The 16,027-nt window shown below is 28.4% G+C and overlaps 1 protein-coding gene across 6 annotated transcripts in view; it reads right to left on the reverse strand.

Moving 5' to 3' along the window:
• Positions 1-16,027, reverse strand: part of LOC100161026 — a 28,933-nt gene that overhangs the window by 3,763 nt on the left and 9,143 nt on the right. For 4 of the 6 annotated variants that reach the window (XM_001946959.5, XM_008191812.3, XM_016800568.2 and 1 more), the window contains 6 exons: positions 7,510-7,622; positions 7,317-7,431; positions 3,655-3,734; positions 3,425-3,537; positions 1,386-1,712; positions 793-851 (listed from right to left, as the gene is read on the reverse strand). In XM_001946959.5, coding sequence (XP_001946994.2) covers positions 793-851; positions 1,386-1,712; positions 3,425-3,537; positions 3,655-3,734; positions 7,317-7,431; positions 7,510-7,622 — 807 coding nt within the window. Of the gene's footprint in view, positions 1-792; positions 852-1,385; positions 1,713-3,424; positions 3,538-3,654; positions 3,735-7,316; positions 7,432-7,509; positions 7,623-7,754; positions 7,876-16,027 lie in introns of those variants that run through there. The other 2 variants (XM_029487020.1, XM_016800570.2) reach the window with 2 other exon arrangements.

Below are 16,027 nucleotides of genomic sequence, written 5' to 3' on the forward strand. Positions count from 1 at the left end.
TTATAAAATGTTCAACTTTTGTATCTAAGAATTGAAAATTTAAAACAAGATTCCACGTAAATAATTAATTCTGTTACCAATAATTCTATGAAATACATAAGCACAGTTTATTTTTAGTCATTTTAAGTTCAAATTTGGACGAAATTACATATTAAAAAACCTGGAATAACTATTTTAGTTATTTTGTTGTGATTGTATAATATTATTCTTGGGTATAGTTGAATCTTCTAAAGTATACTATTATATATCTATGATAGTATCACGGTTTTTTGTTGATGTATATCGCGTTATACATACCTAATAGTCAATAGATATTATGATATGATTAATTTGGAATTTATTATAGGTATCTATTATAGGTCAATTTTTTTTAAATACTATAGACTATAATATAATATTATGTCTTATACCTAGACTGACATACCGTCTCCGCTCAGAATCGTTTTTCTTATACAATGATATTGTATCATTGAATTCAAATTTAATACCATCCATTGTACAGTGACCCACTTGTAACCTACTGTACAGCAGATCGACATCCACTTACCCACCTTTTTTTTTTTAATTAGTTCATTATAATGATGTATAAGTAGGTATTATAACCATCATCGACAAAACGTTATGTTTGACTAAAATGATTTGTTAATATTTTATAATATTAGTTAACACAATAGTTATTATAGATATAAGTAGCTAAAAGTTACCAAAAATAAATAAAGTAATATAGCTTTGGTAAGTAATATATTGCAATTTGCAGCATATACTGTATAGATCATATATTTTTATTCTCACCGGTATGTAGGATTGTCTTCGACAGTATCATTGCTCTGACGGTTTTTGTCTTTCAGAATCTTGAATTCATAAATAAAACAACAAAAATTAACACAATATTGAATATTAAAAAATTTACATTTGAGGTACCTAGTCATTGTATTTGTTTTAAATAGTAGAACTTTATCTTAATGTAATATTCAATTCTATACAATTTTAACTTTTGAATCAGTTCTTACATATTTATTGAGGAGTGAGGAAGAATTTTACACATTTAGTGAAAATGCTCATCAATTGGGTACAAATTAATTTAAAGCTGAAATCTCATTCTAATTCCTTAATCTGTGTAAAATGGGAAAAAAACTGTTGTTGGTACTTGGTTGTATATATCATAATTTGAAAAGTTGATTAAACATAAAGTTGTATTATCATTATATGAAAGCTCATCGGAACGAATTTGTGTGTTACCTGCAGATAATCCGGGAACCAATTCGTACGTTACCTGTAGACAACCCGGGAATCAACTCGTTGTCGTCCTCATTTATTTATGCCTTAACGGGATAATTTAAAATGTGTACCCACCCTAAGTCCTCTTGTATTAATATATTAAATACCTGAATGACATTGTTCAACGCTTCGGGTATGTTATCGAACACCAGCGTCCCTTGGTTGGCAGCGATCTTGTGGAGCGTCGTCAGGGCTTCGCGTATGTCCTCCGCTTCACGGAAAGAGATGGGCTCGCCGGCGACCACCGACCCAGCAATCGCGTCTTGCGGATGGATGACCAACACCAGGTTGTTGTGATTACCGGCAAAATTGGCCGTCTCTATGTCGCTGACCACGTTCCTAGTCTGGCTGTCGATCACGTAGAACAGTATCGTCGCGCTCTCTTTGGCAGCGTGTTCGATTTCGATTAGATCTTGGCTCCAATGGTCCACTTGCTGTAAACCACAAGAAACGCAATAAATAAACAGATATGATAAAAAAGTAACAACTATGTTTAAATTTGATTTCGAAAAAACAATTTGTAAAAATATCTTATAATACATAAAAGCGTACTTAATCTATAATCAAATTGAATGCGTCTGTTCAGTCGTTTTTTTATGCCATTGGAACGCGCCAGATAATATTATAATAATGACAATACTCATAGTTCGTCAACTATGAGTAAGTACAAGTCACGTTTGAGGGTTATAATGAATTGTCGTCTTGAGGGAAGAATCCATCCATTATTGATGCAACTTCACGACTATATTTATATATATTATATACCAGAAATAGTATTCAAATTATAGTTAAAAATGTATACCTAATATTTCATACATTTACATACATAATATGATAGTATAATACAATGATACATACCTACTTAATATCGAATAATAGATATTTATGCATGTCACATATTTTATAATGTTATAAATATTACAAAAAATGTGAATATTATGCCTTATATAGAGACAAATTCCATGACAATGACAGGTATCTGTACGTACACGTTATATTGTTATATATACTCAAGTATATAATATTATGTAGGTAATATTATATAAATTTAAATATATATAGCGAAACGCCATCACGTATGACTTAATCGTTCATTTTACAAATAGTTAATACCTATACCTATTACCTACATGAATTTTTAATGACTAATCTAACCCAACAAATGCACTATACAACTAACAGTTAAAGACGTAATAACAGAATGCTATAAATACATGTATAAAAAACCTCTGAAAATACATCATCACATTCCCCAATTTAGACGCAGCTTTAGGTCCAAACACAGAAAATACCAATAGTGTGTTCGACTTCTCGAGAAAAACGGATCTGTGTAATCAAAGTTAACTTTAAAAAAAATGTATTTGTAATCATATAAGTAATCATCTTATAATTATAAAAATGTTCAACCAATCAACAACAACAAAGATTAAAAGTTAAAATTTACTTTTGTTGTTGATGTTTTTAATGATAAATAAAAAAAATTCAGTATGCTTTAAAATAATTAAAAGCAATTGTTAAAACCTTATCTGCTGGTTTTAAATTTAAATTTAAAAATATTAATTTTTTATCTTAAAAATTAACTGTATCCGTGTTATCGGAACATCGTAATTTAATGGACCACAAGCAAGTCATATTTTAACAGTAATTATATTTTTGTGATAAACATTGTTATACTGCGTGATAAATTATCATTATCTTTAACGTTTGAATCAAGAACTTCATAAATTAATCTTTGGTCGACGATTTTGTATTGAGTGTGATAGACAACAAGGACAGACCTTGATAAAATATTGTCCTAAAAACTTTCAAATACAACCGCTACTGGTACGTTTAAATCATGCACGTCACATGACGCCATATTTAGAAAGGAACAAGTCGTCAGAGTTATAAAGCTAACCTTAAACGCAACAAATAAAACATTAACATACCACAACATATAATAATATGCGGATAAATGAAAATCTACGTTTAAATACCGAATATTATTGTCTGATTATTTTCTACAAAAAGGTTTTGCACGTAATGTTTTATATATAAGGTATTGAAAATTTTGAAAAGAATTATAATAAATATTAATACGTGAGCTTTCGTTTATGCGTTACCTACGCATAATATTTACAGTTTAATATTATATAAGAATACCAACCGGATTGTAAAATGACACACCGGCATCTTGCAGGTACGGTATGGCCAAGTCTTGGCGCCACGTAGTCGGATTGCAGGAACCGCCAAGGAACACGTCGTAGCTGTGAGGACTTCCTACATTAAAGGAGGATTCGGCGATTAATGGCAACAGCGTCGAGAATAGGAGTATGCAGAGGGTTACCACCGTATTATTATAATCGGGCATTATAATATATTTTTTATTTGGCTTACTCGAATTTTTTTTAATTCCCCTGATGTGTTTCTCTTGATCTTTTTCCAACAGCCGTGAAAACTGCACAGATCTCGGTATCCTGCAGAAGAAAGGTTTATACACTGTTAAAAACGGGTAGCACATCATTATTTTAGCGGCGATCGCCAACATGCGGTACGTGGTATATATCACAACTGCATTACCAATACGGCTATAACCATTTAATTAAACATATGGTTTAATACACTCATATCTTTAACATACCTACGATTTTTGCACAATGCCGCATCTATAAGTTAATATGAATGAATAATAACAGGGATGACTATTAACATCATAATAAACATAAATAGGTTCCCACATCATAAATTTATATTTGTAGTCAGTGCATTTATTAGTGGACAGTTATTGTATGTCTAAGGAATTTCGGTGGCGCGGGCGTGGGCAATACAAATAGTAATTTATGACTCATAGGCGCAAATTGACTAAATTTTTTGGGGGGACTCAAGCCCCCCTCCCCATAGGCCATATTGTTTATTACCACAGAATATAAAAATTAGTACTAATTACTAGATTTTGAACTGGGGGGGGGACTTGACCGACATTTGGGGGGACTAAATCCTCCCAAACTCCCTCCTATTTGCGTCAATGATTTATGTACATACTTTTTAATATTATAAACAGTGCTGGTTTGTTTACCACTTTAATTGTGCTATCGCTGTGACTAAAGTTGAATCAGTTCTATATTATTTTATTAACATTACAGTCTGCAGTTAATAGTTATGGATATTTCAGAATATTTAGGTAGTACCTTCGTCAAATGCCGGCCACTTCTCATTAGCAAATAAGTGAGTATAATTTTGATATAAGTTGACAGGCGATGTAGGTGCGGTGTCTTTTGCACCCAAAACCATATTTTCCAATCACACATCACTATGTAGTAGATATTGGCCAGTGTGTAGATATTTCAAGAGGTACTCATTCTAGAAATTAGCTAGACTAAACCGGTTTAAAATTATCCTACATTATCCCGCACCGGGATAATGAACCATGTAAATGTTATGGTCCAAACATCCCGGTGCATTATTTTTCACACCGGTTTAGTTTAGCGAATTTCTACATAACCTCCCTCGGGGTTAAATATTGTTCTAACCACGCCGCTGTATATAATATTATTAATAATAGTAAGTAGGTATAAATCGTGTGTGTATTATAAGAACTATCTATTATTAAGGATAAACATATTGCCGAGAATAGAAAATGATGTAACATTTTTAAGTACACGTGACGTGTCGTAAATTAAAATGCATAATTATAATGATTTACATGGTTTTTCGCTGGTTGCGTAGTTTGACGTACACACATAATAATTTATAATACAATGTATTATATATTTTAGTCGTTGTGGAGTAAAACAGATAGTGATGAAAAATAACTGCATCACAGAATTTCTTCAAATATAGTAAATTTGCTTGAGAATATAATATAATTTAGCTAAATAGTATTACCTAGTATATTATATAACAATATATAGGTTCAATATCATACAGGGGTGGATAGGTAATATTTATGTTACAGGGAAATATTTAAAGGGGCCTCCCAACTGAAAAAAAAATTGGTCGCTTCGCTCGCATTAGATATTCAATCTAACATCTTTACCCATAAATAAAATGTTTAGTGCGAAAACGTATCTTTAGTTAAACAAAATTACAACTTTATTGGGAAAACGGCATATGAGGAAAATGCTTTTTTTCGGTTGTGAGGGATTTTTGAAAAATTTCGCATAAGGTCATATAATTTCGTACAAATTCCGTACTAAATGTCGGCCAAAAAAAATTTACAAAAACACAATATTGGGAGGGGGGATTAGGGAAACATATGAGGATATTTCGATCTTCGATTAACGATAAAAATTTAAAATACTATGTTAAAGATCCGTAAGCCAATTATTGACTTATCGTTTTATTATTATATTGTTAAAAATAACAGTAAGTAATAATAATTTATATAAAAAAAATGAATAGTTTTAAATTTAAGCTATTCCTATTTGGTGAATATTTTATTTTGCAAAAAACCAATGTGTAGACCCGAGTGGGCCCCTCAACATAAACATAGATGGGGGCCCACAGGGAAAATCCCTTTTTCCCTGTGGGCCTATCCACCCCTGATCATATAGAACCATTAAAAACAATGTCAGTGTTATACACATCAATATATCATGTAGGTATTGTACCTCTTTCAAAAGAATACACGACACATAATTTATGGGAATTGTCCAACTTTACAAAGGAATTATTTTGTGAGTATATCACCATTAAAAATAAACGCGAGTAAATCAAATTATTATATAGTACGACAAATGGTAGTTCGTAAGTAAGAACAATCATTATTATTGCTAGTAAAATGTAAAATGTATTATTATATTTTAATAACTATTTTAAATTTTGTATGATAACATCATGTCGGAGTCGCAGTTGATTTTACCTATCAAATTAAAATGTATTAAAAACAAAAAATAACAACCGAAAAACGAAATACGATACGGGAACGTTTTTCATTATTAATTTGTTTTTTTTAAATTGAATTTAAGCCCGGCGACTATGGTGTTAGCTGTTGTAGGCCGTGGGGGTTATGAACTGTGGTTGGTACGGTAAGGTGTTGTTACAGGACGGTTTGCGTTGGGGCGAATTTTCAAAAAATGCATTGTGTTTGGGCAATTTAGTATAATGAGTTTGGGCGAGTGATTTTATAACATTGTCATATTTTTAGGCCATCTTTTTTTATTATCCTGGAATACTGTATTTTATCAAACTGTATTTTCACTCTTATTTTGACAGTTGACTTGGGTTGCTCATAAATTCTACGGGTATGATCAAAAGTGGATTGTTTTTTTTTTGTGTGTGTGATTAAAAATTGAAATGATTGAAAATGAAGTTTAAATATCATTAAAATTAAAAAAAATATGTAAGTTAAATATTTTTTTTTTTTTTTGTTTATCAATCCGAAGATTGGTTTTTAACAAATTATTCACAATTAATTCCTTCTCCATGTTTCTCTATCATTCAAATTAATCTATTTAACTATGTTATATTTTATATTAGAATAAATCTATGTATCAACAAATTTAAATGTAAACTTAGATTATAAACTAATCGTATTAGTTAGATATCTATGAAAATTATAAAGCTATAATATTTTTGTAAAGTGTGTTAGATTTAGTACCTATAATAAAAACCTGATAGGTTGTTATAGGCATATTTAATGGTCCTCTATAAAAATAGAAAATTTTATTTTATTTTGTTTTTTATGATTGATATTATAATTCAAAGCACTTACCAATAAAATGTATAATTGTTTTTTAATGTCAACAAATGCTTATGAAATACTACGCACATAGTTACATAGATAACAATAATTAATAAACATTGATGTGATATTATATAGTATAAACACAGTGCACTCTATAGAGATAAAAACTAAACACTTTGAACTGTGATGACTTTAATTATATATACGCGAATTTACATTTTCGACTAAATATCGAAAATAACTTTTTTTTTCTATTTTACCATAATCCTGACAGTAAATCTATAAGATAAAAACAATATACCTAGGTTGGTAGGTGCTTATACGATATTACGATACAACCATATTTAAGCTACATTGTTTGCTTATTATTTACCCTCTATCCAAGCCATTTTTGAGTTTTCTAGCCAACAAGCAAAACTCGCCAAATGTCATATATACCGGCGAACTTCTATTGGCACATTTCATTACGCACTGCATCATTTCAGCGACTGTGAAAATGGGAAAAATTATAAAATGCATCAAAGATGTGCGCGCAAATAAGGCAAATATTGTTGCAAACGAATTACCTTGGACCGAGGTCAGGTACAATCCCAGGTCGCTGAACAGCGCCTGAACTCTGTGGGCCGGCGCGTTCGAGTTTTGGGAGCCCACACGCGAATTCCATGCTGAACACAATTCTCTACAAGACAGAAAAAAAAACACAAATATTTTTATAAATATCATACTGTATAATTGGAAACAAGAAAGAAAAATCCGGAATCGCCGTCGCGATTGAATTAAATTATTTTTTTATTCATGAATTTTTAATTACATTTGAGTGCAAACAGGAAGAAACCATGTTGACGCTACTAAATCGAGCGACACACAGAGGCAACAGCAATATTTTATAGACTGTGTAGAATATATACATAGTAGTATAGTAGATACCTATAACAGTACTGCCTACGATAGGAATATAAAATCATCATATTATAACAAAGTGCAGATTAGATACGGCTTGTATGAGGATATTTTTTATACAATCGAATTAACAATATCAGTCAGCTAAATTATAGTGTGTATACAGAATATAATCCAATTCTAAATACATGTCGGTACACTCAGTGTTGGGGAAAAAACTCTATAAGAAGAAACAAGTTAATAAAGATAACATTCATAGGTACTTCATATTATATAGTTGAAAAATTATATATTTCAATGAAAAAACATTCATTGGATATTTCAATATTATATGGGATTAATATATTATGCATAATATTATTGATGTAAAAAAAAAATTGTTTACGAAAAAAACTATAGTCCGGTCGCCGAGAAGATATAGTTGCTCGTGCATACATGGTTCACAAGTATATAAAAATTCCAAAAATCAGAATTTGAATAGATACCTATTATAGAAAAAGTGAGGGTGATCATGGCTTATGATTCACCCTGTGTATTTTATATACAACCATAAAAAGTTAAATGTATAATCAGATGTAGTATGTATCTGATAACTTAATGCAACTATTGTACAAAGTAGTGTGTACGATGTGGTTAAAATTTCGATTTCCGGCTATTGTCGTTTGTTTAAAACCTGTGCATACTATTATATATAGTACCCATTTAATCAAATAAATCTACTACATATTATAATATTATAAGACAATAATAACATGTGCTTCTCTAACTAATTTATTTAAGATCAATTTTATGGTCGGAATTGAAATTCAAAATTATCATTATTGTTATTTTTGTATTATTTTTTCCAAAAACAAATAAATTTACCAAATAATTCAAAATATTTGTATTTAACACCAAGAGTGCAATGATTCGTTTTAAATATTTAAAAAATACAAAATATATAAAGCAATGTGGAAATCGTTAAAATATTTTGAATCATAAGGAAGATTACACTGTACGTGTGATAAACGAATAATTAATCACTCACGTATTTATTTTATTTGTTTGTCTTATTTGAATAGATAAAATTATTATACCTCCTGTTTTCATTTTTAGTGCGTAGGTATCATTGTTTAATTTTTTTGTATAATTACAAATGCATGCCGCATACGTATAACTTAAACAGGTAAGCATAACGCATCTAAGGATAGCTTTGAAAACAGGATATTTTTGGAATATATAGTTATGTGTCATGTATATGATTTTTGTGCTAAAGTGGCTCCCTTTTCGTAATGATTGCATTCTCACTAAATCAAATGACAATTTTAAAATATACAACGCATAAAATAAGTATGTGGATTAAGCATTTTGGAATTTATTAGTTTAGCTGGTTTAAATAGTTCATCAATTTTAAGTACTAGTCAGTACTAGTCTACAAGGAGTGTTAAGAAAATAGGTACCTACTCATTTCAACATATCCCGTCGGGCTACTCAGAATGGGCGCTTGGGCAAATAAATATATGATATACGTAGAATATAGAAAGAAAACACCAACAAAATAATAAATCAAATCAAATGAATGTAATATTGAAATAAAATATGATCCGTAACATTGTAGTATATCATAATATAATCAATGGTTTATATTATAATGTAGGTATAATAGATGTATTAATCAACAGTTTTACATAATATACTTGTATACTATATTATTATACTCGTAAGGTATGAGTTGTACCTACATATTATATACCTACTGCAGGCGGTATAGAACTTATACAATATTTAAATAGAACTAACCAAAAATATAATTATAATTATAATTAGTGGCTTGGCGCGGAGCGATGGCTGCTATCATAGTCTCGCAAGTCGTAATGTGACTGACAAATGACAATAAGTTTCGGCCGCTGCCACTAGCTCCCGGATGGGCGATCACTCGGGTTCGTAGTGCGTAAAAACCTTACCACACATACACGTGTTTACAACCGTACCAACCATTCCAACCTTGTCGTATCAACCTTACCAACCTTAAGGCCCAACCTGAGGCTAATGATCTCAGTCGTCAGACTGAATTCAATAAAAAAAATAATTATGATTATTTTCGTATAGATTCCATGCATAGATAAGTTAATAAGTAAAAGTATACATTAGTAAAAACGTATTTATTAACTTTTAGTGAAAACCCCAATAACAGGAATTATTTCAATTTCAATTATTTCTTAATTTCCTTACCGTACCAGAAACTTGATTGCATGTTTATTAGTCTACAATTATTAATATATTTATAATTTATGAATACCGACATTTGAACGATTTAATTTTGGTTAGGTACTTGAAAAAATAAATGTCTAGCCTAAAATTTAAGAGTCATGTAAAAGTTATTATATTCAAATTATTTACTCTTAATATTTTACTTTTCTAATAAGATTTCAATCGACATATATTTAAATTATAACTCATAGTCATAACATTTAAAAGTAATGTACCTAGCTAAATATGAAATAAGTATTAAGTTTATAAATTGTACCTACCATATATTTCTACAAAATATTTAATTATTACAGCTTTAAATTTGAATTCTCGCCTTAAAAATAATAAATTTATAATTACTATAAAAATACGAAATTGCAAAAATATATTCATTTTATTGGTTTATTAAAAATTTACAAATATTTTTACGGCCGCCGGGATAAGAAAAATCATCACCATGACACAATTTTAAAAGGTCGACTACCGAACTATGGCAACATACCAAAATTAAGGTATAACAATAAGATTCATAAGTAACTATCGTCCTAATTATGCAACTAATAGTAAATTATACACATATGTACTAACTATTTGGTTTAGTGTATTAAGAATAACTACAATCGATAAGTATTATATGTTTATATAGTAATAAATAACGGTTTATTTAAAATAAACATAACAATATTAATAGATACTTAATAATACCAATGTAAATTACAAACTTGGTACCAAATAATAACATAATATAATTATTGTTTTAATTAATAATATGGACTATGGTATAGAACCTTAACAGAGGTTTTTCTACACTTATAAGCAAGGCTGGGCATTAACGAGTTAAAAATTAAAATTAAGTTAAAACGTTAAGTTAATTTTAATTAAGTTAATTAACTCGTTACTTTTTTTTTCAAATTAACTTTTAACTTAATAAGTTACTTTTTTCAAGATTAACGTGTTAACTTAAAGTTAATTTTACTCCAAAAATATCTAAATTAAGTTAATTTTCGTTCGGAGAATAACGCAAATTTTTTAATGTGTTTTTACTATGATGTATCATTTTAAATTTACCCAGTAATTTTCTTGGACGTAAAGAAAAACTATCTAATAAACCATGATATACTGGTTTTTTTTTTTTGTAAATTAGCAAATTTTAACTTTACACTAAGTTAAGTTACTTTTTTTTCAAAGTTAACTTTTAACTTAACGAGTTAACGAAAAAAAATACGAGTAACTTTTAACTTAACTTAATTATTTTAAAATAACTTAACTTAACAAGTTAAAAAAATCGTTAACTTGCCCAGCCTTGCTTATAAGACTATTGTCTATAGTTTATACTATACTAATAAGAGTCAATAATTTGTTAAGATAATCTACAAATATTAGCTATTTGTTTTTTCACTTTGACCCACACGCACATAGCAATTTGCTATCAGTACGTCTATTTTATGTTTTTAGCATTAAAGTGAATTTATCTATTATCAATATGAATTATTATTTTATTAGGACGGTGGCATGCTATAGCATATATATACCATAGAATTCGATGTAGCCATGTAAGATTTTATTTTTCCAGTCCCACTCTTCATGGTGTTGCCTAAAGTAAGAAGATGAATAAGACATCGAGAGTAACAGCGATGTTGTCGAAGAGTGCTAAACACACGATTACACGAAATCACTAACTTATTATATTTGTATGAATATTTAGCGAAGCGAATACGTGTTTTTTTTATCATGCACGATAAGGAGCCAATTTGATCAAATTTTATTGCATTTGATGACGACGAGAGCCAACTCTGAACTCGGCATGCCCTCTTTACAAAATCTCTGAAGACAGATTTTTTTATACAAATTGTACACATATTTTACTTGCTATTGAAGTGTACTATTTATTACTATTTTAGTATTTTCTTATTTATATGAAACTATCTGTCTATATGATTTTTTGGTATTTATACATTTAATAGTATCTACTGTATAATATTAATTAAATTGTAAAAAACAGAGATTTTATAATTGTTTGTCAGATAAAAATAAAATGTCATACTAGCAATATAATAATAATAAAAATTAATTTTTTATATCCATTTTGAAATGTCTCAGTTTGCACATTAAAAAAAAAAACGACCAACAATAAATTTATACGTATATATAAATTTCCGAAAAACAATATGTTATTCATTAGTCAATGAAACAATGACCTCTTACGTCCGAGTGTAGCGGACTGGATGGACGATGGATGAATGTTCCGCATTATAAGCGAAATCCAGCAAAAGGAATGGCCATAGTTTCCGAGAAGGCCAGGGCTATTGGCCAAGATATTAAACATATTTTTTAATAATATATTAAACTACATTTTAACAAAAAACGAAAATACACCGTTAGATGTATAGAAATTTGAATAGCTCATGCCTCATATTTTAATTATAATACAAGGAGCGTGAAGGTCAGTGGGCAGTGATGTAATTATTTCAAGTTTAAAAAACTTGTGGATATTTTGATGGTAAACAAAATAATAACAATTTAAATTGTCTTATGATATTTTGGTAACTAAACACTTTTAGCTGTTTATTATTACAATATAACTGTCCAAATTTTTACACGTGTACAAAAATAATTGCAAAATAATTTTTAAAACAATTATATTTAAATTAATTATTTCAAAAATGCATAATGTGCCATCACTTATCTGTGTCAACGGCTCAAGATCTGTTAAATCTACAATCTTCCACTATAATTATATTAAGATAAATAGATTATGTACTAAAATTATATCAGTAAACCGATAATATTAAAAACTACGGACAAGAAATGTGTTAATTAGGTAATATCAGTTCACGTTTAAAAGATTTTATCATTTAATTATATTCAATAATATTTTATATTAATATTATGTATTTTAGTGTTAAATCGATACTACGATAGGCAATATGTACATTCTATTACCCTTAAATGGACGTCAAATAATATAATATAATATTATTATTATATTACTCATCAAATACCCAATCAGAAGTCACCTGTAATAAGACTATATTATACTAAAAATATCCCCCACAGTAGATACTTATATCAACGAATTGATGTCAAGCTTCTTTGGGGAATTCACGTAACTGTAATTAACTCCTAATCCCTCTTTTAATCCAACTACCAAGTATATCAAGTCTCTTAAATAATAAAATAAAAAAGCGAGTACAGTAGGTTACAAATGGGTCACTATAATAGTGTGATAATAGATGGTGTTATTGGTGTTAAATTTGAATTCAATAATATAATATCATTGTATATACGAAAAACGATTCTGAGCGGAGACGGTTTGTCAGTCTAGGATGATATTTTATATATTATATTAATTATATCGTTGTATAGTAAACGGTAAGTTAAATTAATCTTATTTGCATATTATCACATTTATATATATAATAATACATACTTTAGAAGTTTCAAGTACCCACGAATAGTGGGTACTAAAATAATAAATACTAACCCTATAAAAAATGACCGTATACATGAAATTTTCACTAAAGGTTAGTATTAGCATTTTCTATACACCATAGTATTTACAAAATATTTTGAATTGTTTTGATCTGTTTACAGACATTTTCAGTTGCCAAATTTTTCAGTTTTTTTTTCTATGAATGTCAATACAATTGTATGTGTTAGGTAAATAAGCTTGACAATTTAATACTGCAAGGCCTCAAATTTATTGTTACAATGAAATTTGAAAAATATTAAAAATCCATTGTCACATTTTTTTTTATACGCAGTTGAAGTACAAATCTTGACAAAATACGTGAAAATCACGAAAATTATTAGCACAATTATTTTGAGTAAGAAATTCATAAAAATTTTTCTTTTTAAATCTAAGATATGAAAATTTAATACAAGATTCCTCAGAATCTTCGCTCAGAATAGTTTTTTTTATACAACGATATTATATCATTGGATTCAAATTTAACACAATCCATTACAGTAACCAACATGCAGAGCGACACCCACTTATCCACTTTTTTTCCCCGGCGCATTTGAAAACGTATGAGAATTTTAAATTTTGACCTCTTCAAACCTAACCAACTGGATTCACTTTCCCTTCAGAAAATATACTGAAGTTGAAAATCCAAGCATTATTCCGACTAGTTATCGTGTACACAGACGCAAACCAAAAAAAAATAAAAAATAAAAATACATCATTGTAAAATCACTCCGCTCAGAATCTAAAACAAAAAGTAGGGACACTAAAATGTCAGATTTAAATCACAAATTTAACTTAGGTATATGGGTGACTTCTTATTCATAAATTATTCTTGTCCTTAATCCCTCATTTATTACCAGGGCTTATAATTGTATGTATATTTGGATATCAAGAAAAAAACTAAAATAAGACATATACATGTCAAAAATTTAATTTTGAAAATTAAAAATGTCTATAAATTTAGCTTAAAATACGTATAGAAAATACTAATATTAACAATTTGTGAACATTTAAAGTAACCACTACGGTTAACCGTTTTTGAATTATAACTTACAATAAAATAAGAAAACCATTCAATGTTCTCATTCAGGGGTGAATCAAATGATGTAAGTATTTAAAAACAATTTCATAATAACACTCATAAGAAATCAATGTGACTATCAGCCTCAAGGTAAACTTTGTTTTTGTTAAAGGTAGAAAAACCCAAGAGGAATTTTATATTACATTTTAAAATAATAGTTATAAAAAGTACAATTTTTATGAATTTCTAACTCAAAATAATTAGCAAATTTTCGTGATCTTAACGAATTTTTATCAAAATTATAACTGTAAACTCTATTGTAATAATATTAATTTCATAAAACAATAGTTTGACAATGTATTTTTGATAATTTTAATTGGTATACGATAAAGCTATAAGAAGCATTGTATTATTAGAATTTTCAAACTTTTTGACTAAGTGAAAACATTTTTTTCAAAATGTATAGAAAATTGAAAATTGAAAATTTCATGAGGCAGTTAATAAGTAGCGTAGAAAAGTCAATATATTTTGAACATTTTTATGGAAAATGGACCAATATTAATTAAAATGTCAAGTATCTACGGTTTTGTTTGTGAGATGCTACAAAAAAACAAAATCGATTTTGTCAAAAACTGAGTTTGCGTAAAAATACCGGTTATTTCTTAATATTTCTTTTCCTGAAGTTTTAAAAAATAATCGAAATTCTTTATTTTATCCTTTTAAAAGTACAAACTAGATAAATTTGGTATCAGAAACCACTCGTTAGGTTTAAAAATGGAAATCGAAGCATTTTTTCGACTATTTTCTGTGTTTACTGCACACTAAAAATAAAAAACACACATTATTGTCATATCAATACACTTATCGAAGCCGTTAAGAATCTAAAAGTGAAGATTAAAGTCGGCAACATTTTTTTTTTAATGTAAAAATCATGAAATGAAAATTATTCGTAAAATAATAATTAAAAAAAACTTACAAATTGAATTTATACAAATTAGCAGAATCATTAGAAAATATATCTATAACTTTACATTATTAACATGTTGAATCGTGGAGATTTTTATTTCAAGGATTTTCTGTCACATACAGCTATAAAATTGATATTTATTTATACAGTGAACATGACTTTAGCTAGTTATACTATTAATATTTTCTATAAGTTCATCGTGAACGCGCTTTCAACAGTCTTCCAAAATTAATCTGGTATTTGGCAATTCTATTGGACCTTGAATAAACCGACAAATAATACAACTCTTTTCATATAAAATTGTTGCATTGAACATTATAAACTATATGATGAAAACATTAGTTATAATAAAGTCATAAAAATTAATACAAACACAGTAATAATATAATATAATAATATATTATAATACTCAAACTGTAAACTATTAAAAAGATATACAGGTACATATAATATTGTGTGGGTGTACATGTTATTAAATTATTTTATTTTTAATATTAA

Source organism: Acyrthosiphon pisum, chromosome A1 (assembly GCF_005508785.2).
Source record: "Acyrthosiphon pisum isolate AL4f chromosome A1, pea_aphid_22Mar2018_4r6ur, whole genome shotgun sequence".
Classification (NCBI taxonomy): Eukaryota; Metazoa; Arthropoda; class Insecta; order Hemiptera; family Aphididae; genus Acyrthosiphon; species Acyrthosiphon pisum.